The sequence below is a fragment of the Littorina saxatilis genome, linkage group LG12 (genome assembly GCF_037325665.1).
Source record: "Littorina saxatilis isolate snail1 linkage group LG12, US_GU_Lsax_2.0, whole genome shotgun sequence".
Taxonomy (NCBI): Eukaryota; Metazoa; Mollusca; class Gastropoda; order Littorinimorpha; family Littorinidae; genus Littorina; species Littorina saxatilis.
Genome location: NC_090256.1, coordinates 14771222 through 14795655, shown reverse-complemented (window position 1 = coordinate 14795655; position 24434 = coordinate 14771222). Strand labels below are relative to the sequence as shown.

Below are 24434 nucleotides of genomic sequence, written 5' to 3'. Positions count from 1 at the left end.
TGTGCAGCCGAATATGCATTAAAGATAAGGAAGTAATTAAAAGCTTAATTGGGGCACATGAACCTGCCAGTAAGAAATGTATGGCCCTGAGCTAGAAGCAGTGACAGGTGTGTGTAGATATTAGGTACATGTTACCGTATTTTCGGGACTATAAGGTGCTTTGTTATATATATTAGGGCGCAACCCCCAGTTTTGAGGTAACATTTAGAAAAAACATCACATTCGGTGCTTCCGGTCTATAAGCCGCACATCAAAGGAAGAATAAAGAGTGGAAATATTTTTGCTCTGGGTGTGCGATGCAATGGCAGGTGCATTGCGATAGCTGGTTGGCCTTGAGACCAGCTGCCTGCCCCAGTTTACAGGAACTGACCTTCCCCGGGGTCAATGACCAAGTATTATCTATGAGGGTGTCTTTTCATGTCTGAGAAGTAACACTACCTGCACCAGTTTACAAACACTGACCTTCTTACCCAGGGTCAGTGACCAAGGTTAACCTATGGGGTGGTCTCTTTGATGTCTGAGAGGAAACTTGGCCAGGGTGGTAGTAACAGAAACATGCATTATCACAAGTTGTTTGACTAGTACTAACCTGGATTTCTATTTAAGCCACACATAAGGCGCTTCCGTTAAATAAGCCGCAGGGGTCAAATGTGACAAAAAAAAGTTGCGCCTTATAGTCCGAAAAGTACGGTTACTTACAGGAATGTGTAGATATCAGGTACATGTTACTTACAGGTGTGTGTAGATATCAGGTACATGTTACTTACTGCCCACCTGTTTTCTACCTGTGATAGAGTTTCCCTGGCCCTGTACCCACGCTTGTAACGGGATCAACGGAGGACTTTAATCAGGAAGAGTATACGAAGACACAGGCAGAGGGAGATGTGTTCTACGTCAACAATTCTACAAATGAAAAAGTAAGGATTCATCTGGTCAAGTCTGCACCTTGGACTGTTCACAGATTTGACAAGTTAGAGAAAGTGGTAATCTTAAGGACGGGCGCAGTGGTGTGGTGGTAAGACGTCGGCCTCCTAATTGGGAGGTCGTGAGTTCGAATCCCGGTCGCTGCCGCCTGGTGGGTTAAGAGTGGAGATTTTTCCAATCTCCCAGGTCAACTTATGTGCAGACCTGCTAGTGACTTAACCCCCTTCGCGTGTACACGCAAGCACAAGACCAAGTGCGCATGGAAAAGATCCTGTAATCCATTCGGTGGGTTATAGAAACACAAAAATACCCAGCATGCCTCCCCCGAAATCGGCGTAGGCTGCCTGAATGGCGGGGTAAAAACGGTCATACACGTACAAATCCACTCGTGCTAAAAACATGAGTGAACGTGGGAGTCTAAGCCCATGAACGAAGAAGAAGAAAAAGAAGAAGAAGGTAATCTTAAAGGAGTAATAAACAGCAGAGCAGCTGTAAATATTTGTAACAAACAGGGAACAGTCCTTCAGGGGTATGTTACAGCAGTGTGGATGCACTTGAAGAATTACAAATAAACATGGTGCTACATGCATTTGATGTGTCTGTTGCACTCCAACTGTATGCTAGACTCTTTGACTTTGGAAGCTTGTACGCGTCTCTTTGACAAAGAGAGACTTCACATTAAATGCCTTGTTTAGAAAGCTTGGTTAACTTCCAGGGTCATTTTCATGACAAAAACAATGCCTAACAATAGTGTTAATTTCTCCACCCCCACCATCCATCTGTAGCTTGCAGGTGGCTGTTGTTGTATCGGCATACAGGATGCTTTAACTCCTATTTGTAGGAGATGGTTGATAATCGTGAGGAAGGAAGTAGAGGATACAGCTCAGACTGTCAAGAGCATGATATGCTATGATTATTCTTTTGTTGAATGCAAGAATGAGTTGCATGATGATATTTAAACACAACACTTCTTCAGTGTTCATGTGACTGACACATCTGATTTACTTTATATCACTTCATTTTTTCATATGACTAACACATCTACATATATACACAGCTCTATTAGTTCATGAGACTGACGCATCTGATTTACTACATGTACTTCATTTTTTCATATCATCACTAACACAGATCTACATATACACTGCCTCATTGGTTCATGTGACTGAATCATCAACATAATCTATGAATGTATGTGCATGTTGATGAGGCTGGGATGTTGCATGTTCAGTGGCAGCAGTTGAAGGACGAGGGGGGCAGGGAGTATTACCATCGCCTTGGCAGCAACGACACACTGTGGGACCTGCCCACCACCCCTCGCTCCGCAAAGTCTGAGGTATGCACTACACACACACACCGGTCATTGCCTTGTTATCAAGCTACAGTGGAACCCCCCTTTAAAGACCTCTGCAAATCTGAGAAAATCAGGTCTTAAAAAGGAGGGAGTCTTAAAATGGGGGTACATTTACAGGGGTTATGATCAGAAAATGTGAAAAAACAAGGTCTTAAAAGGGAGGAAGTCTTATGGGGGGGGGGGGGGGGGGGGAAGAGAGAGAGGGTGTCTGTAGAATCTTCTCTTTCTCATGTACTCTTGGGTGTTACATATAACAGTATTAACACCATGTTATGAATGGTAAGCTTTCACTGCACTGAAGCATTCATTTTACTCGTTAATAGTTTCTGTGAGTGTGCTTTTATATGCTTGCTTTTCAAAGGGCTCTGCCTTGACCTCACTCCTTTTCTGCTTCCACTAGATAACCAAACACTGCCCCGCTCTTTTTCTGCTTTGGCTTTTATGTGTAACTACTGCAACACCAGAATGATTAAGAAACTCAAAAAGCACATGGAGTTGCTAGAAGTCCAGTGCTGAGTAGACTGCAGCAAGTTTATCCACATTTCAGAGCAAAAGGTTGCACCTGTAGAACTAAGCTATGGTTAATGACACTGCCAGTGAAAACACGATGTACTGATATGAATACATTGACACAACATGAACTGGTCTGTCTGTGTGTGGTGTGGTAAGTTAATGTTGTTCATGAACACAACATATACTGTTGTTTGTGTGTGTGTGTGGTAATGCAATGGTTTCTCAGGGATGGCCAAATATCAAAATTGCAACTCGCCAGCCCGGCGAGTAACTTCAAGAAAGTCACTAGCCCGCCAGAAATGCATTGGTCCGGTACATATCACAGTGGCTGCATCTGCAGTGTTGATGGCTTTAAAACTCCATATTACAACAAAAAGTGTTGCATTGGACCAGAATGTTCACTGGCACGCCGGGCGAGTTGCCAGGCAGTTTTTACTAGCCCGGCGGATTTTTTACTCGCCCCTGGCGATTGGGCGGACGAATTGGCCATCCCTGTTTGTTCATGAACACAACATATACTGGTCTGTGTGTGTGGTGTGGCCATGCCTAGTCCATGAACACAACATAATTATAATGATGTAGCCATGGTTTACGTGCCCATGAATACAACATTGACTGGGCTGCATGTATGTCATGTGGTCATGGATAGTTAAAGCTCTTGATGGAACCTGAGTGTGCCGGTCTGTATGTATGTGGTGTTGCACTGGTCTTGAAGGAGGGGGATTCCAGCCCGCGGAATGGAGAGCCAGCAGCAAACGACGGGAAGCTGGCACTGGTCAGCACGCTCAACCGACAGTCCAAGTCCAAGTCCATGTACGGCAAGATCGAGCCGTCGCTAGGATTTGCTGATCCCAAGGCCTGCACCTTGCCGCCCAACTTTTCACCTGGATCAAAGGTACCTCACTAGTCCACCCTGGTCAAAATCTTTGGCCTTGAAACGGTTCAGGAACCTGTCACCTGTGTCTGTAGATATGCTGAAACTGATGGGTTTTCCTGTTTCGTTTGTGTCTGTTTGCAAAAGAAGGTTTGTTACATGACTGGAGTGAGTGTGTGTGATGTGCTTAATGCAAAATGCCTTGTAAGATATACCCTGTCTGTGCTTGAGTGTATGGGTGTGAGTGCATGCATGCCCTTTGCTTGCTAATACTATTAAGCTGTAGTTTAACGTTGCATGTCGGTATTACAGTAGTGCCATGCTACTGCTGTGTTGTAACAGTCGCTGGGTTTGTTTTTCACAGTTTAGGCTGTATAGTATTAAACGAACTTAGATTCTTATATATACGTAGCTTATTGATTTTTTGTTTCCTATAGGTTTTCTGTATGTGACAGTGCACAAGAAAGTCTGAAGTGATAAACTTTTTGTTGTTTTGTTGTTGAAAAAACACACCTTTACCCCCACATACACAACTGTGGGCTTGTCATGAACGAAACGTAACAACTGGAAAACCCTGGTTTAATTAAGTTGCACTGTATCAAGCTACATGCTGAAAACCATTGACAGGTGAAAATGTATTGTCCTTTATTGATGATCTGTATAGTGACTAATCTCGGTAAATACTGATAGTTTTGTGAAATTAAAAAAAGCAAACCTGCTTATTTATTTATGTATTTATTCATTTATATGGGAGATTTATATAGCGCTTGACGTTCTCTAAACGCTTTACATATTAATTTCTGCCGTGTGAGATGGGATTTTTTACACAATATATCACGCATTCACATCGGCCAGTAAATCTCAAGCCATTACGGCGAATATTTACTTTTCACGGCCTATTATTCAAAGTCACACGGGTATTTGGTGGACATTTTTTATCTATGCCTATACATTTTTGCCAGGAAAGACCCTTTTTTAAATCGTGGGATCTTTAATGTGCACACCCCAAAGCTTTAGCCTCTTTTATTTATTTCAGACCATTCTCATTAATGCCGTGCAGAACGTCTCACTGTTTTGACTGTTTCACAAATCTGGGTACAGGGTCACAGTGTGTTCAGTGCAACATGTACAAACAAGGAAACGTAGGAAGAACTGTATTGCTTCATGTTGTTCAGCATCTTTTGTTTTAGAGTATGACATTAACATTTCATTTTTTCAACAACAAAAAGTCTATCACTTCAGGTTTTCTTTGTACATGGCCAGCTCAATGCTATAGGTGATCAGTATCGGTAAAAACACTGGCCTAAATACTCACACCCCATCCTCTGGGAATCACTCTTTCATACACTGGTATACTTGTAGATGATCAACATTTGTCTGCTTCCTAAACAGGGTTGCATGCCCCCAAGATGTGTACTGCCAAAAACGCACCGTAGATACCTACCTCTTGCATCATAGTTTCCCTCCTAGTTTTGATCAGTTTGATGGTTATAATGAAAGAAGATGATACGGATTTGTGTTTTGTTTGCCCTTTTTTCATCAAGAGTCAAAGTGACATTTCTGATAATAGGCAGAATTCAAATTTACTGGAATTTTTTTGTATTTTTTCTGTGTCTTTTCTTAAAAAAGAATCTTCAGGCTAATCATTGTGATTGTATGTCGGTGCTTATTGATGTTAGACTTCCCAGGTGAGAGATATATGACAAAGGAAGATGTACAGAAATCTTGAGATATATCTTTGCCATCATTCGCTGCCACCTCATTCCGTTTCGTCTGAGATAAAAGTCTTTAAAACATGACAAATTCGTCAACAGCTGTATATCCATTTAAATTGTGACTACATGCAAAACCCATTAACTGAAAAAAAGATCAACGAAAGAATTTGAAATATTTTAAGACTAACATCCTTTCCCTTGCTTTTAGCGTGACTAACCCCACAGCTGATAAAAAGATCTGCAGAAAAAATAACTAAGCCTTTAGACTGAAAGTTGTATGATTTGAAAGGTGTGATGGACCTAGCTGAAAGAAAGTCTTTTTGTTTCCAAACAGATGTATTATCGCATTCAGTGTGATTGAACTCTAGTTCACTTGAAAGAAAGGTCTGCAGAAAAAGTGCTACAAGTCTTTACACTATGTTATGTTATGTGTTTATTCGATATGATTTGACTATTACGCTGACATAACGGTCTTCAGGAAAATTGCAAAAGTCTTCAAACTAACCGCTGTATGCTTGTATTCAGTGTCACGGAACCCTTCAAATTAATTAAAGAAAGTCTGATCTACAGGAAAAAGAGCAAATGTCTTTCGACTAACCAGTTGAAAGAAATTCTTTGACTAACAAAATATATACTTGCGTTCAGTGTGACTGAACTTTTCAGCTAAAAGAAAAATCTGCATTAAAAAGTGCAAATGTCTTCAGACCAGCTGAAAGAAAGTCTTTGACTAACAAATGTATACAGTGGTACCTACCCCTACAGTGTAAGGCCCCTCTGATGAGTGGACACCTCCCATGAAAGGACACCTCCCATGAAAGGACACCTGGAGTCCCCTTGTCTATTACCTTGACCAAAATCCACCTGTCATGACAGGCCACCTGCAATCTAGGGACACTTTTAGCTGGTCCCAAGGGTGTCCTTTCGGCGCAGGTACCAATGTACTTGCATTCTGTGTGACTGAACTTTTCAGCTAAAAGAAAGATCTGTAAGAAAAGGGCAAAAGTCTTTCCACTAAGTGACTAAAAGCTGTATCATTGCATTCAGTCTGACTGAACTTTTTACAGCTGTATGCTTGCTAAATCCAATTTGGCTTACCCAATCTCTTCACCTAAAAGTCTGTGGACTAACATTGTACAACCGTATGCTGGTATTCACCGTGACTAACTCCTCAGCTGAAGGAAAGATCTGCAGAAAAAAGTGCAATAGTCTTGACACTTCCAGCTGTATACTTGCCTAATTCAGTGTGCCTGAACCCATCAGCTGAGAAAAAGATCTACAGGACAGGTACAGAAATAGTATATCTATTTTCATATTTAACTTAGAGGGGTTACATTTGTAGTGTTTCTTTCTAGATGTTCTAAAATTAATGTCATTTGATTATTTCTTTTAGGATAAGTGGTTGGGAATGTCTTTGAATGGGAAGCCTGTTTGCTGCTTTTGAAATATGATTCTTTCAGCACATACAAAAGGGAAAACTATCACATACATATGTGTGGGTTTTAAAATTCAACTAACCTTTTTTGCTCACCTGAGTAAATAGTGAGTCTTAGTAATGAGCAGTGCTTGTCTGTATAGACGGGCAGCAGTAGGTCCAGCCATATGGCCATGAACAAAATGCTTTCATTTTCTTCATTTTTGATGCTATATCTTTGCAACTGCAAAGTTTGATAACATACCTCTTGTTGATCCTGGGCAAATTTCAAGATTGCAATGGGATCGAGTTTGGATTGATTAAAATGAAATTTACTATAATTTTCTTAACATTCAAGAAGATAATTTGAACAGATAATTTGTATCTGATTCATAGTACTTACTACGAAGGTGAGTCGAATGAGCATTTGCTTTTCTTGTTGTATTCAGTTTTTATGGGTATTCTTTTTGGTTAAACAGCTGAAGAGAGGGACTTGCAGTGCTCATTAGCATTGTGTTTTTGTTTGTTTGTTTTTTTGTTTTTTTGTTTTTTGTTTGCGTAACGCCCAGCCGACCACGAAGGGCCATATCAGGGCGGTGCTGCTTTGACATATAACGTGCGCCACACACAAGACAGAAGTCGCAGCACAGGCTTCATGTCTCACCCAGTCACATTATTCTGACACCGGACCAACCAGTCCTAGCACTAACCCCATATTGCCAGACGCCAGGCGGAGCAGCCACTAGATTGCCAATTTTAAAGTCTTGGGTATGACCCGGCCGGGGTTCGAACCCACGACCTCCCGATCACGGGGCGGACGCCTTACCACTAGGCCAACCGTGCCGGTCTTGCATTGTGTCTGCATGTATGATGTAACACAGTGAGCAGAATTGTCATGGTATACAAACTATTTCATTGTTAGAACTAAGAATGACTAAAACCAAAAGTAGGGGAAACCATTCATTGTTCTTTACAGGAAGTCTTTTTCTTCTTTTTGTGACCAAAGGTCATCGTTTATACATTGGTTTAATGAAATTATACCAGGACATGTTTAATACCACACAGAAGCTAATATAAGTTCAGGTTTGTCTTTTAGTTATTGATATTTTCTAACAAGTATTATTTTGTTGTGCATTTACGTATTGTTTTCTAATAACTTTGTGGTTGGTTGGGTTGTGAGATTTGTTGCACAATTTATATTTTGATAATTGCTATTATTAAAAAACTCACATGCAGGTCTGAGTTAAGTCTGCATATTTTTGTTATTGTGCCAAATCTTGTAGGGAGTGCTAAAATGTTGTGTGTGAGGAGAAAGCTACTGAAAACACTGTTATTAGTTAATCTACTGATCAAGACATATCTGCTAAGAACTGTCGGACATTTTTGACTCACATGCGAAGCAAAAGTGAGTCTATGTACTCACCCAAGTCGTCCGTCCGTCCGTCCGTCCGTCCGGACGTCCGGACGTCTGGACGTCCGGACGTCCGTCCGTCCGTCCGGAAAACTTTAACGTTGGATATTTCTTGGACACTATTCAGTCTATCAGTACCAAATTTGGCAAGATGGTGTATGATGACAAGGCCCCAAAAAACATACATAGCATCTTGACCTTGCTTCAAGGTCAAGGTCGCAGGGGCCATAAATGTTGTCTAAAAAACAGCTATTTTTCACATTTTTCCCATTTTCTCTGAAGTTTTTGAGATTGAATACTTCACCTATATATGATATATAGGGCAAAGTAAGCCCCATCTTTTGATACCAGTTTGGTTTACCTTGCTTCAAGGTCAAGGTCACAGGAGCTCTTCAAAGTTGGATTGTATACATATTTTGAAGTGACCTTGACCCTGAACTATGGAAGATAACTGTTTCAAACTTAAAAATTATGTGGGGCACATGTTATGCTTTCATCATGAGACACATTTGGTCACATATGATCAAGGTCAAGGTCACTTTGACCCTTATGAAATGTGACCAAAATAAGGTAGTGAACCACTAAAAGTGACCATATCTCATGGTAGAAAGAGCCAATAAGCACCATTGTACTTCCTATGTCTTGAATTAACAGCTTTGTGTTGCATGACCTTGGATGACCTTGACCTTGGGTCAAGGTCACATGTATTTTGGTAGGAAAAATGTGTAAAGCAGTTCTTAGTGTATGATGTCATTGCTAGGTTTAGTTACCCTAAAGGTCGAGGTCAAGCATGTGAGTCGTATGGGCTTTGCCCTTCTTGTTTACTTTTTCTAGAAACAGTTATTCTGTCTGCAGTACAGTAATACCTAGCTTATCATTAATTACCTTTTTTGTTTGTTAGATACCTTTTCTTCAAACCTGTGTTGTATAACAAGTGCTAGCTAGTGCTAGCTAGTGCTAGAATTTGTCCTGCAATCTCTTTAGAAAAACAAGCACACTAAGACTGTTTCCTTTTGGTTGAGTGTTAAAAATCTGAAGAAGTCCTCATGAACAATGATGTGATACATGCGTATATCACAGTAAAAAGGGTTTATATTTCTGCTGGAAAAAATACAACTGCAAGTGCAACAAAAGCTATGCATATTCATAAGACTAAAGAGATTGCAGGAGTAATGAATGACATTAGTAAGAGCAATGTAGATGTAGAGAATGTTGTCTTTCTTGTTTAACTGAACTTGCCATCATGACGTTAGTTGTGCTTCTTTGTTAACTGGCACTGGTACTGTTAATGGTCACCTGCAAAGGTAAATGCCTTCGTTCATTAGTATCAGACAACTGAACAGAAAAGTGTCAGAAGAAAGGAGAACAAAGACATTAAAAGTACATCTAAAACGAAAATCAAGAACCATATTTTTTTGTAAGCAAATTTCTTCCTTTGCTTTTTTTTTTACACTCAATGCAGAAGGATTTTAATCAGAAAATGGTGGCAAGTTGACAAGGGAGATTTTGAAGTTACATGTTTTGTTTTTACCTGCATCTCACCTTTGGCTTTCTCTGTGCTCTCTCTTGCGGCTGATTGGCTTAGATTGACAAAAGCCCTTCCCTCCCCTCCTTCCAGTTGCAGGCGCCCATCCCTCACAGAGTGGAGGTTGGTATGCCCTTTGTTTCATGTACCTGTGTTTCATTTACCTTTGTTTCACTTACCTTTGTTTAACTTACCTGTGTTTCGTTCGTGAGACCACTTCTTTCTGACAATGTCCGTATGTGTTGATAACAAACTTATTAAGCCACCATTAGTATAATGGGGCTTACTGGATTTGCTCTGTCTGTTTGTTTGTTTGTTTGTTTGTTTGAGGCGGGCGGGCGGTCGGTCGGTGTTTGTCGGGTAAGACTTGTATCTCTGGGTCAATTAAGCTCAAATGTTAAGCTCAAATGTTGTGAAATTGTTAGGAATAGGGTTAGACAGGGTGTAGCAAAAAATTACATTCCTAACAGTAGTCAAACGGAAGATATTGGCTTTTAACGCTTTTACAAACCGAGCCAGGGGACGAAACCCACTGACAGACCCACAGGTTTGCGAGAATTCCCGCACCCAGAACCGAGTTACTTCCCTTCGAGTCAGCATGCGTTGGATTAGAACTCCGGACAAAAACAAGTGTTGACCTTAACGGGGTCAAGAAGCCCGCCCTTGGTAATATGGGGTGGAACATGGATTTTTGATCGAGACTTCATGTAAATCTCAAACACCATAGATCCTTCATAACGACCGATTTTTTGAGTCACTTGAGAAAAAGTGACTCTATGTAATCGGTCAGTGTTAGTCTGTCCGGCCGACTGTCCGGCCGGCCGTCCGTAGACACCACCTTAACGTTGGACTTTTCTCGGAAACTATCAAAGCGATCGGGCTCATATTTTGTTTAGTCGTGACCTCCAATGACCTCTACACTTTAACGATGGTTTCGTTGACCTTTGACCTTTTTCAAGGTCACAGGTCAGCGTCAAAGGAAAAATTAGACATTTTATATCTTTGACAAAGTTCATCGGATGTGATTGAAACTTTGTAGGATTATTCTTTACATCAAAGTATTTACATCTGTAGCCTTTTACGAACGTTATCAGAAAAACAAGGGAGATAACTAGCCTTTTCTGTTCGGCAACACACAACTTAACGTTGGGCTTTTCTCGGAAACTATAAAAGTGACCGGGCTCAAATTTTATGTGAACGTGACTCATTGTGTTGTGAATAGCAATTTCTTCCTGTCCATCTGATGCCTCATATAATATTCAGAACTGCGAAAGTGACTCGATCGAGCGTTTGCTCTTCTTGTTTAAGAATTATTCCGTAAATAAACAAATAATAGTGACGTCATTTGAACTACACAGTCTATATGTGGTGGGTTGTGGACGACCCACTTTTGAATTAAAGAAGGCATTTTACTTTGTTTATTTCTATTTGGATGGCGTGGGTTGTGTAGAAGGATACTTTTTATGTTGAATATTTCTTTAGAAAGTATGGGCCGTTCATGAGTAATATCATTGGTACTGTGAAGGTTAAGTGACGCAAAAGTGTGTAGGTCATTTACTTTGGAAAGAGGCGGTAATGAGTTACTTCCCTTCGGGTCTCGTTCTATCACTGACAGCATGCGAACATGCGTTGGATTATTAAGCCGCCTTGTAAAGGGTGCTTACTGGATTTGCTCTGCCTGTTTGTCCGGGTTTCAGGTGTTTGTTTGTCTACCATGTCACCACATGTAAAGAGCTCGGTCATTTAAAAAAAAAATTATTTATTAATTTATTCATTTAATTTTTTTTTAATTAATTCTTTCTCAAATTTATTTCTTTACTTTAAGAATTTAAAAAAAATTTTTTTTTTATTCATTTAAAAAAAAAAAATCTCCCTCTCTCTGTCTTGTCTGTCTCCGTGTCCCACCCCCATATTACCAAGGGCGGCTTTTTGATCCCGTTAAGGTCAACACTTGTTTTGTTTGTGTTACATGTAGCTCTATTTTGTAAGCAATTTCTTTAAGACAACTTCTGTTTATGTAGATAAGAGACTTATTTACTTATTTGTTTGAGTTATCACTGTTAAATAAAGATACTTCAATGAGACAACTTCTGTATGCCTAGGCTATGTTTAAATAGAAGAATTATTTCTTTTGAATTATTTCTCTTATTTTTTTTAAAGATTTATGTGCATACATAAAAAGCTTATTTTGTTTGAGTTATATCCCTGTTCTGATTTTACAACTTATGTATAAAGTGTTTTCTGCATGACTTTTGGTTTGGTTATCCCTCTTCTGTAAAGCAACTCTTGTGTGTAAATAAGAAACTTATTTTGTTTGAATTATCCCAATTCTGTAAGATAAGTCTTCTATGTAAATAATAAACTTCTTCTGTCAAAAAGGCAAAAACTATTTTGACTGACTTCGTTTTATAATGAAGATTGATCACTTGATGTCTCAACTAGTCTAATATTACCAGTCGCAGACTCGGGTCTGATGCCCCAAAAAACAAAGATCCTTGGATCAACTAAACTTTACTTTGATGGAGACTTACCACATGTTGTCCTTAACTGGTCTTCTCACCAGTTGCACTCAAGTCTTAAGATCATGTCTTCTTCTTCTTGTCGATCACACGTCTACACTGTTAGCCCAGACAGCGAGACAAATGGAGATCCTGTCTGGTCCTGGTCTGGTTTTGGGGAGGGTGGGCCAAAAGAGGATGTTATTTCAATTTAATCAAACATGTTGCTTTATGTCAGGTGAGGGAAATGTATCTTTTTAGGTCAAGGCAGTCTGTCATTTAGTTGAAGGCTCAGTATCATATTAGGTCAAGGGAGAGCAAAGTTTAAGGTCAAATGAGAGCATCGCCTAAAGTCAAAGGAGAGTACCATTTTAAGGTCAAGGGAGAACCCTTCATTTTAAGTCAAGGAAGAGTCTGATTTCAGGCCAAGGAAGAGCACCAAGGGAGACTAAAATGGTTAGGTCAATGGAGGGTGTGTGTAATTTTAGGTCAAGAGATAGTAACATTCTAGATACACTAACAGGGAAGGTCTTGCATTAGGTCAAAGGAGAGATCAGTCCAGGTCAAGGGAGCATGTCATTTTATGTGTAATTGATTGTTTATTGATGATTGCTTTATTGGTTGGAACCCTGTGTGTGTATTGATGGTTGCTGATTGGTTGAAACCCTGTATGTGTTTTAATGGTTGCTGATTGGTTGAAACCCTGTATGTGTATTAATGGTTGCTTATTGGTTGAAACCCTCTATGTGTATTGATGGTTGCTGATTGGTTGGAACCCTGTATGTGTATTGATGGTTGCTGATTGGTTGAAACCCTGTATGTGTATTGATGGTTACTGATTGGTTGAAACCCTGTATGTGTATTGATGGTTACTGATTGGTTGAAACCCTGTATGTGTATTGATGGTTGCTGATTGGTTGAAACCCTGTATGTGTATTGATGGTTGCTTATTGGTTGAAACCCTGTATGTGTATTGATGGTTACTGATTGGTTGAAACCCTGTACTGCAGGACCAGCTGTGTGGCTACCTGAACAAGACCAAGATTGCAGAAATGGGCAAAAAGAAAATCAAGTGAGTGGCAACAGGTCCTTTCTTTGTGGCTCTGTCTTGTTCTGTGTCACCTTCAGAAACAAAGTGCATTTTCCTGCTTATGGATTTGAGTCACTTCCGTCGTTTTAGACATGGAGTTTTAAATGATAAAATTATTATTACAACAACAAAAGCAACAAATATTAAACTGTAGCAATCACTGTTACTTTATGGCAAGGAATACCTAGACCACATGCCTAACTAGTGCTGCAAACTGCTTGTGTCCAACCTGATGTTCTACAAAGAAGACGTTAAGACAGGGATGTAGCAGTGTAGTCGTGATTTATAATGTAGTCATGATTTATAATGTAGTAGTGTAGTCATGATTTATGATGTAGCAGTATAATCATGATTTATAATGTAGTCATGATTTATAATGTAGCAGTGTAGTCATGATTTATGATGTAGCAGTATAATCATGATTTATAATGTAGTCATGATTTATAATGTAGCAATGTAGTCATTATTTATAATGAAGCAGTGTAACAGTGTTCATTATGTGTCCAGGAAAAGCTGAGTACAAATTGCCTTACTAGTGCTACAAACTGCTGCTACACATACCACAAGTGCAAGACAGTGATGTAGCAGTGTAGTCATAATTTGTATACAACTCTCCTGTGTTCACTTTCAAGTGAATAACTATCGTTCTGATATCATTTTAAAGTGAAGCTAAAGAAACCTGGTATCGGCACTGCTGTGCATCTCCTATGATCTCAATGGTATCAAGGCACGGGTCATAGCCCTTTGCCGCGACAAGGTTTGCCGATACCGGCACTTGTCTTGTCTAGACAGTGACGTCATTCATAGATGACGCCAATCATAAATGACGTTTGTCAAGGGAACTTATGCTTTCAAGTGTTGCTGCTTCCAGTGACAGGAAGGTATAGAGATTGATCATTGTATACAATCAATTTATCATTGTATACACAAATTACACAAACGTCATCTTGTGAGGGACCAAAAAATATTGAAACTCTCGGATGATTTTTTTGTGTGGTATCAACCTCGACCTACGGTCTCGGTTGATACCACAAAAAAATCATCCTCGAGTTTCAATATTTTTCGGTCCCTCACTCGATGACGTTGTGTAATCTCTATATAATGTAGCAATGTAGTCATCATTTATAATGTAGCAGTATAGTCATAATTTATAATGTAGCAATGTAGTCATCATTTATAATGTAGCAGTATAGTCATAATTTATAATGTAGCAATGTAGTCATCCTTTATAATGTAGCAGTGTCATAATTTATAATGTAACAGTGTCATCATAATTTATAATGAAGCAGTGTAGTCCCAATTTATAATGTAGCAGTGTAGTCATAATTTATAATGTAGCAGTGTAGTCATAATTTATAATGTAGCAGTGTAGTCATAATTTATAATGTAGCAGTGTAGTCATAATTTATAATGTAGCAGTGTAGTCATAATTTATAATATAGCAGTGTAGTCATAATCTATAATGTAGCAGTGTAGTCATAATCTATAATGTAGCAGTGTAGTCATAATCTATAATGTAGCAGCGTAGTCGTAATTTATAATGTAGCAGTGTAGTCATAATCTATAATGTAGCAGTGTAGTCATGATTTCTCAGGAACCAGTGTAACACTGTTGATTGTGTGTGCAGGAAAAGCTGGACGCAGGCCTACCTGGTGCTACAAGCGTCCAACCTGGTGTTCTACAAGGACCACAAGGCGGCCGCACAGAAGCCTGGCTCCCCGCACGGCAAACCCGAGGGTGTCATCAGCCTCCAGGGGGCCAAGGTTGACTTCAACCCCACCAAGGACATCACCAGCAGGCGCAACACCATTGTTGTGAGTTCTCACGTCGCCAACATTTGAGTCTTTGAGTTTCTGGTACAGCGGAACCCCCCTTTTACGACCTCCAAAATCAGAGAAAATCAGGTCTGAAAAAGGAGGAAGTCTTAAAATGCATGGGGGTAAATTTGCTCAGGTTATGACCAGAACATCTGAACCAGCAAGGTCTTGAACTGGGGGGTCTTGAACTGGGGGGTCTTGAACTGGGGGGTCTTGAACTGGGGGGTCTTGAACTGGGGGGGTCTTGAACTGGGGGTTCTTGAATTGGGGGGTCTTCAACTGGGGGGTCTTCAAAAGGGGTTTCACTGTTCTGTAAAGAACTCAGTGGTGTTTGTATGGGTTAGTGGGACAAACAAACCGCAGGCCAGTCACTAGCAAGGGGTGTGTCTAAGTTACATGGACAAGAAGGAGGTGGGTTTTTTTGTCCTCACTAAAACCAAGGGTATTCACTCTTTGACAACCCATAGAAACATGATGGGAGTTATTTCTGAACATAGTCTATTGGGTTCATGAACGCATCGCTTTGGTGACTGTTTCAGCTCGCGGTGAATTCTGGAAGTCAGTTTCTCCTGCACAGCGATGACGAGAAAACCATTCACGAGTGGCTTGTTCGACTCAAAATGGCTGCCAACGATATGGTAAGTTCTCTATGATGTTTTTTCATCTACTTCATGACTTTTGTTCAAAAAGCACTCAGGTTGTACAACATGTAGCCAACATGCATGTATGTGTAGAATTTGACTTTGACCGTACAATGTTGATTAGACTTGTTTCAGGTTAACTATGCTTGAGACTACAACACATAGGCAAGGGAAGTAACTTTTGCTTAGCATTCCTAGATCCTACAGCAGTCCCTCTCATGAACGGACACCCTTGGGCCATAGCAAAACTGTCCGTACATTGCAGGTGTCCGGTCACGGGAGGGGTGACCACACCACCCCCTCCCCCATACACTCACACAGAGACACACAAACAACAGGATTGAGTCTATGCTAATCACTTCTTGTGGCTACTAAACAATAACAATAAACTCCTAATACTTCTTTAAACGTTCTGTAAAAAGGATTTGTATGAAAAGTGTTGAAAAGAAGAGATAAAATAAATCCTCAAGGCAGTGAACACACTCACCATGCACTGACATACGAAAGCAGCCACACAAACACAGCACAGAGGAGCGTGTGCAGATGCTTTGCAAGAATAAGCTTGAAAACCAGTTTGAATAAATAGCAGCAGATAGAGCTGCATGTCATAATCAAGTAATTTATTTGTTTCTTGTCTGGCTTTATTGACTGCATGCCGATCATGTGGCATGGCAGTGACTTTTCACTCTTCAGTCGGAAATACACTGTACATAACACAGCTCCCACTCTCCCTCACTAATGCCTACCCCAAGCCGTGACAACTGATGCTTGGAAATTGTGTGGAAGAGTACACCTCTCTATTTCTCTCCAATGCTCTTCCTGCTGACATGCGGTGACACCGGACACCCCACAGAGTTTAGCCAGCTAACCCTCCACCCCCCACCCCCCCCCCCCCCTTTCTCTCTCTCACTCCCTCCAGCCATGTACTGTTGGGGGCTGTGGCCAGAGAGGCCAGCTGCACTGTTCACTCAGAGCAAAACCAGTTGACTGTGTCCTAACTTTTGACAAAGCAAGACAACTGAAGGGTTCATAGATTAGGCAACCGACTCACTGGTCAAGGCTGAGGGGAAACAAGAGTATCTTGTCAATGAAAGAGGTTACACACAGACACACGATGGGTACACGTGCACTCAAGTTATCAGTGACTGTCATCACACCATTGCGGCTGTGATCTTTGTACCAAGAGCCGGACTGCTCTGTTATCGATTTTGTTGTGGTGAAAATTTGACGATGGTCTGTCCGTACATTGGAGGTATGACCTGCTGTTGGGACCGAAAATGAGTGTCCGCGTCCACGTTTTGCAGGTGTCCGTTTAAGGGGGGGCAAATATAGAAGGAAAACACTCCGTGCCGAGCAAATGTGTCCGTACATGTCAGGTGTCCGCTCACGCCGGGGGCCGTACATTGCAGGGACTGCTGTAGTAAGAGAGTGGGCAAGGTCCATTTACTCACACAAGATTACTCTCCCATGTCCCATTCAAAGGTTACAATCCTCCACAAGACTGATCAAGTGTAACGTCGCATCTCATTGGACAAGCAAGTAAATACCCATGTGACTTGGAATAATAGGCCGTGAAAAGTAGGATATGCGCCGAAATGGCTGGGATCTGCTGGCCGATGTGAATGCGTGATGTATTGTGTAAAAAAATTCCATCTCACACGGCATAAATAAAATCTCCTGCGCCTTGAATATGTGCGCGATATAAATTGCATAAAAAATTTTAAAAAAATAAAATAAATAAATCCCTGCGCTTAGAACTGTACCCACGGAATACGCGCGATATAAGCCTCATATTGATTGATTGATTGATAAACAAATCACTCTTACAAACACATGACTAAATAGCTCAAAGTTGTGCGATTTCTGCTACAATGGACCGCTCCTTTTCAGACCCCATAATGTAAGACCCCCTCCCTCTTCGTAGACTTTCTCTTCATAACCTCTGTCAATTTACCCCCCTTTTAAGACCCCATAATGTAAGACCCCCTCCCTCTTCGTAGACTTTCTCTTCATAACCCCTGTCAATTTACCCCCCTTTTCAGACCCCATAATGTAAGACCCCCTCCCTCTTCGTAGACTTTCTCTTCATAACCTCTGTCAATTTACCCCCCTTTTCAGACCCGCTCCTCATAACGACCTGATTTCCTCAGGTTTGTGGAGAACTTTGGCCGTGCATAGCGAACACACAGACAGACAGACAGACAGACACAAGCCGTATATAGATATAGATATATGTGAAGTGGTCTATATGAATGGTATGCAGAGCAGATGGTGTAATCATGTTGTCTGTTGCAGGATTCCTCCCCCAGGGAACCGGATGGGAGTGGTGGCAAAATGGGTGAGTGTCTGTCTGCATGTGTAGCATTGGTGTGTGTATCAACTATCATTGTGATTCAGTCAAGTTGGGGATTTCGGTGAAACAGATGCTGTGATTGGTCAGATTGCCCAAACTCGTTAGAATTTACCGTTCTACAATTTATGATGAACACCTGCTGACCATGCACATTGACACGTGCTCAACTAATGTCTTAAATCCCAAAACAGATGGACGGCTAAGGTGCCAACACTATGAATCATACAACAAGAATGGTAGGTTATTGGAACATCTAATTGACGTCAAAACAGATGGACGGCTAAGGTGCTAACACTATGAATCATACAACAAGGATGGTAGGTTATTAGAACATCTAATTGACATCAAAACAGATGGACGGCTAAGGTGCTAACACTATGAATCATACAACAAGGATGGTAGGTTATTGGAACATCTTTATTGTGGTCTTTCTAACTTTCTCCGCATTAATTTTTGTTTCCAATTTTATATTGGTTGCATTTAGCATTTTTTCATCTATGAATTTGTCCATTGTATTCTTCTTTAGTTGATATTATATGTTTTGTATTTGTTTAAGGACAGGTTGTTAGACAGGTTGTTAATCAAGGCAAGGCACCTTATCCTTGTAAAATCAAATTTGTTTGTTCGTTTGTTTCATCCCCCTCCCCCTTTTTTTTTTCTCTCTCTCTCTCTCTCTCTCTCTCTCTCTCTCTCTCTCTCTCTCTCTCTCTCTCGCTCGCTCTCTCTCGCTCGCTCTCTCTTTCTCGCTCTCTTTCTCTCTCTCTCTCTCTCTCTCTCTCACACATCTGAGTCTCTCTCTCTCTCTCTCTCTCTCTCTCTCTCTCTCTCTCTCTCACACTCTCTCTCTCTCTCTCCCCCTCCCTTTCTCTCTCTCTCTCTCTTTGTGCAGTCAGGGTTAATTAACTAAGCCCCTTGGAGATGGTAGGAGGCATACAAAGAGCAGATGCGTTGTTGGAGGCTTCCTTAAGTAAGAGCTTTTTATTTCCCCGACCTTGAGCATGGGAACAATTGCAGGTGATTAGCTGGGCAGCCCACATGGTCACTTCCCTCTTGGCTGAGCGAATGGCAGCTTTGCATTCATTCAGGTTATATATGGCATCATTCAGAAGAAGAAAAATTTGCTTATTAAAAATATGGCAGCCATTCTGTGAGAGGTCAGAACCAGGATGCAATCCAGGTCAAATTGTTTGTGTAACGGTCAAGAAAACAGGAAGGCGGGGTGTGTGGGGGGTGGTGGTGGTGGTGTGGCGTGTGTTTCATGATGGAGTTTTCTTTAGCACTCATGAAAACAGGGTGGAGATGTCATTACTGCGTTTCACATGGCAGTTATAAAAAGATTGTTATTGAAAAGAGTGTTGTTAAGGTACCTTCCTTCCTTCCTGTGTGTAGTCTATCTTGCAAATCATCATCTATTTTAGGCTTTTACGTTGAATAAGAGGCTAGAGCATCCCTTGACCTTTTTTCCCATGCTTACGAAACTATGTGCGGCCTTCGCTGCTTTCGCTGCATGATCGGGTTTTTTGCTGAATAAATTCCTTTAGTAAACTATGACTGGAATTCATGTTCCTTATAACGTCAAACGCAAAATTCTTCATTTCCATATAAAGTAAAAGGTGGTGTTTGGCTTGGGAAAAAACAGGAAACCATGCTGTAACTTTCTGAGCATGCGCTTTGGAAAGCTTAACCATTGTGTCTTTATCTGTGCATGAGTTATACTTGTCATAATTCATTCCACATTTTTTATTTAGCTGCACAAGCATCTTCAAATACAAATGCGCAGAAAACCAAAAGTAGAACACACACATACACACACACACACACCCCTAGTATTGGATCCCCTAGATATATTACCCAACCGCTGGCAATACCAAATCCATTACCCCATCGATACCGTTCCGGCGTGAGTGTCTCCACACAAAAAAACAATTATTTTTTATTTTTTGGTTGCCTATGTACATTATTGTGGGGCGTTTAATTAGATTAAGATGCATCCTTGTGACAGACATGAAAGGGGAGGTCAGAAGCGACAGACATGAAAGGGGAGGTCAGAAGTGACAGATATGAAAGGGGAGGTCAGAAGTGACAGACATGAAAGGGGAGGTCAGAAGCGACAGACATGAAAGGGGAGGTCAGACATGGAAGGGGAGGTCAGAAGCGACAGACATGAAAAGGGAGGTCAGAGGTGACAGACATGAAAGGGGAGGTCAGACGTGACAGACATGAAAGGGGAGGTCAGAAGTGACAGACATGAAAGGGGAGGTCAGACATGAACAGGCATAGGAATGGTCCGCGGATCCGCTAATTTCAGCGGTTTTCGCGAGTAGTTTCAGCGGGGAAAAAACACACCTTAAAAGTCGTATATATGTGACCCTCCACCACGAAATGAGTCGCATGCTACCTCGCGCTGTTCTGCGCTAGGCTTAATATAAGTCCGGGGAGTGTCTGGTTGGGGTGTGGGGGTCATCTTAGTCACAGACTTATAACTCAAACAGTTTTCGCTCTTTTCTAAAACGGTTTTCACCACTGGATAGAGCATAAAAAAACTCTTTAGGAAAATGGAAAAATATGAAAATCATGCAAAGGTGACATGCGACTCATTCCGTGGTGGAGGGTCACATAATGAGGTTTTTATTCTCAAATGGTCGCGTGTCTTCAAATGGCACAAGCCACTATCCGGAACTGACAGTTGACTTCAGCTTTTGTGGTCTTGGCTGTCCCACTTGATATGAGACGTTCGTGCAACATCCGCTGGATGTGGTTTACTTGTCCGAGACAAAGACGCGTCTGAGACTTGTGTTAAATTTGAAAGAAAAATGTATGTCTTCGGTATCTAACATTGTTCGACGCGGCCAGGATTATGATGAAAAAGGTGTGGTTAACCAGTGGAAATGGGAGTGGGTTTCTAAAGTTTTTAAAGTTGGTGACAAGCAAGGAGCGGATCGGTGAACACATACGAAAAGTCGACACGCCCGGTCAAGAAATAATGGAACCATGAATCTTTCTTTCTTTTTTTCTTCAGTTTTCTGTTTTGTGGCTAATTCCTGTCTTCATGTCAGTACGTTTTTATTTCGTCCACCATTTTTTTGTCAGAAAATTCATGAAGTATGCACATTCCTTTGTTCAGAATTTTTAAAACTTAAAGTTGCAGCTAAAACATCTGCATATTTATGGGAAATTAAATGCTAAACTTAGTCCCAAATACCCCTCAGATTGCGTAGATTTTGATCTTTAAAAAAACCATTTTCCTGTTTTGGGGTCCCCCCCGCCTGTTTTCAGCTGACTTTTTATTCAGCCATTCCCATGCCTGCATGAAAGGGGAGGTCAGACATGAAAGGGGAGGTCAGACGTGACAGACATGAAAGGGGAGGTCAGACATGACAGACATGAACGGGGAGGTCAGACATGAAAGGGGAGGTCAGACGTGACAGACATGAAAGGGGAGGTCAGACATGAAAGGGGAGGTCAGACATGAAAGGGGAGGTCAGACGTGACAGACATGAAAGGGGAGGTCAGACATGAAAGGGGAGGTCAGACATGAAAGGGGAGGTCAGACATGAAAGGGGAGGTCAGACATGAAAGGGGAGGTCAGACATGAAAGGGGAGGTCAGACGTGACAGACATGAAAGGGGAGGTCAGACGTGACAGACATGAAAGGGGAGGTCAAAAGTAACAGCGGTCAGTGGTGTTGACCAGGACTGGGGCGGACGCTGTCGGAGAGCAGCTCGGGCCAGGGAGGGGAGGGGAGCATGGAGCGGAGAAACCTGCTGGGCATCCGAGCCAAGCTCTTGAACTTCCTCATCCGCCGACCCACACAGGAGGACCTCGTCAAGCAGGGCATCATCAAAGGTAGGCAGCGGCTGGCATAGGTGTTGCACACATGCACACACACACGTACGCACACAAACACAAGCATGCACGCACACACATACGCATGCACACACATACCAACGCACACACACTATGAAACACAAGGACACACACACACATTCGTGCTCACATGCACGCACGCACACACACACATGCACAAACGCAGGCACGCACATGCATGCACAAACACACACACACCCACCCGCAAGCACAAACACACACATGCACATGTCCATCATGTGTGTGAAGCATAGAAAACATCACCGGCAAAGTCTTTAGGTTAGTCAGATGGTAAGAAAGGTGCATGCCTTCATCACAAGCGAGTCATCTTTTCTGCAGGGTAGTGTTTTTTGTTCGTTAATGGGCTGAAACTCCCACGGCTTTTACGTGTATGACCGTTTTTACCCCGCCATTTAGGCAGCCATACGCCGCTTTTGGAGGAAGCATGCTGGGTATTTTCGTGTTTCTATAACCCACCGAACTCTGACATGGATTACAGGATCTTTTTCGTGCGCCCTTGGTCTTGTGCTTGCGTGTACACACGGGGGGTGTTCGGACACCGAGGAGAGTCTGCACACAAAGTTGACTCTGAGAAATAAATCTCTCGCCGAACGTGGGGACGAACTCACGCTGACAGCGGCCAACTGGATACAAATCCAGCGCGCTACCGACTGAGCTACATTCCCGCCCCGCAGGGATGTGTGTACTTCTGTGCTCTCACTGTGTGCTCTCCCATTGCAGACGCTGTGTTCGGTGCCAGTCTACAAGACCTGTGTGAGAGGGACAGGTCCATTGTTCCCAACTTTATCCTGGAGTGTATCACGGCTGTAGAGAACAAAGGTAACCTGCTTTGTGTGACACCTGCTTTGTGTGACACCTGCTTTGTGTGACACCTGCTTTGTGTGACACCTGCTTTGTGTGACACCTGTTTTGTGTAAAAGCTGCTTGTGAATCAGGGCTGTGGAGAACTAAGGTAAACCTGGTTGGGGCAATCACGACTTTTGACATTGGTACAATGATGGTCTATGAAGCACTTAATGACTTATGAATTTACACACACACACACACACATACACATATACACACCACACACACCACACACACACACACACACACACACACCACACACACACACACACCACACACACCACACACACACACACACACCACACACACACACACACACCACACACACACACACACACACACACACACACCACACACACACACACACACACCACACACTCATACACACACACCATACACACACACGTACACCACACACACACCACACACACACACCACATACACACCACACACCACATACACACACACACCACACACCACACACACACACACCACACACACACACCACACACACACACACACACCACATACACACACCACACACACACAACCACACCACATACTCACCACATACACACACACACACCACCACATACACATACCACATACACACACCACACACACACACCACACACACATACACAACCCTCCGCCCCTCCTTACACACAAACACACACACACTCACAGAAGGACTCTACTGATCCCCGCTGTGTTTTCTCCATGCAGGTCTTGAACACGATGGCTTGTATCGAATCAGTGGAAACCTGTCTGAAATACAGAGGCTCAGATACGTCATTGACAAAGGTCAGTTTATAACTTTTGGCTTCGGCTTTAGGGTTTGATTCTGGTTGTTGCTGATATCATGGTAGTGTGTTCTCTCACATCTGAAACCTCTCTGGATTGGTGGTGGGGTGGGAGGGTAGAGGACCCAGCTAGGTGACAAGAAAGGTCTGTGTGCTGTATTCAGCACGCATCTGACCCTATAACGCTAGTGTACTTGTGGTGCAGACAAGAGCCAGGAGCTGTCCGTGGGACATCCACACGCTGACAGACTGGACTGTTCAACAGGCTGTCAGTGTCACACTTGTAGTGTTAGGATATGTTTTGTTGTATTTTCGACAGTCATTTTTCACCTCGGAAGAACACTGACTCTCTCGATCTGTGTAAAATGTTGTTCAAAAAGACAAATAACATTTCTTTATCTATCAATTTTAGTTACAATTCCTTTTTATTTTTTATAACGCACACAAACATGAACTCTTTTATAGTCTCGGCTAGCCGCCTAAATAGCATTTTTTGTCTGACTCAGCAGATGAAGACCACGACTTGTCTGAGGACCAGTGGGACATCCATACGCTGACGGGCGCCCTCAAGCTGTTCTTCAGGGAACTCAAGGAGCCCCTCTTCCCCTTCAAGTGCATTGAAAAGTTCTTTGAGGCCAGCAGTAAGGATTGTAGTATTTTGATTTAAGATAAGATAAGATAAGAGAAGAAAACTTTAATGTCTATTTTCATTTTACACAATCATGAACATTTTTCTTTTGGCACTACTTCACATTTTTAATAACACAAAGA

At 41.9% G+C, this 24434-nt stretch overlaps 1 protein-coding gene across 6 annotated transcripts in view; it reads left to right on the top strand.

Moving 5' to 3' along the window:
- The window catches only part of LOC138981316 (rho GTPase-activating protein 15-like), a 49861-nt gene that overhangs the window by 21793 nt on the left and 3634 nt on the right, over nucleotides 1-24434 (top strand). For 2 of the 6 annotated variants that reach the window (XM_070354195.1, XM_070354189.1), the window contains exons 3-14: nucleotides 795-917; nucleotides 2156-2260; nucleotides 3507-3686; nucleotides 9788-9850; nucleotides 13236-13297; nucleotides 14943-15129; nucleotides 15672-15770; nucleotides 18069-18111; nucleotides 21820-21972; nucleotides 22735-22833; nucleotides 23587-23664; nucleotides 24170-24304. In XM_070354195.1, coding sequence (XP_070210296.1) covers nucleotides 795-917; nucleotides 2156-2260; nucleotides 3507-3686; nucleotides 9788-9850; nucleotides 13236-13297; nucleotides 14943-15129; nucleotides 15672-15770; nucleotides 18069-18111; nucleotides 21820-21972; nucleotides 22735-22833; nucleotides 23587-23664; nucleotides 24170-24304 — 1327 coding nt within the window. The remainder of the gene's footprint in view (nucleotides 1-794; nucleotides 918-2155; nucleotides 2261-3506; nucleotides 3687-9787; nucleotides 9851-13235; nucleotides 13298-14942; nucleotides 15130-15671; nucleotides 15771-18068; nucleotides 18112-21819; nucleotides 21973-22734; nucleotides 22834-23586; nucleotides 23665-24169; nucleotides 24305-24434) is intronic. The other 4 variants (XM_070354190.1, XM_070354193.1, XM_070354194.1 and 1 more) reach the window with 4 other exon arrangements.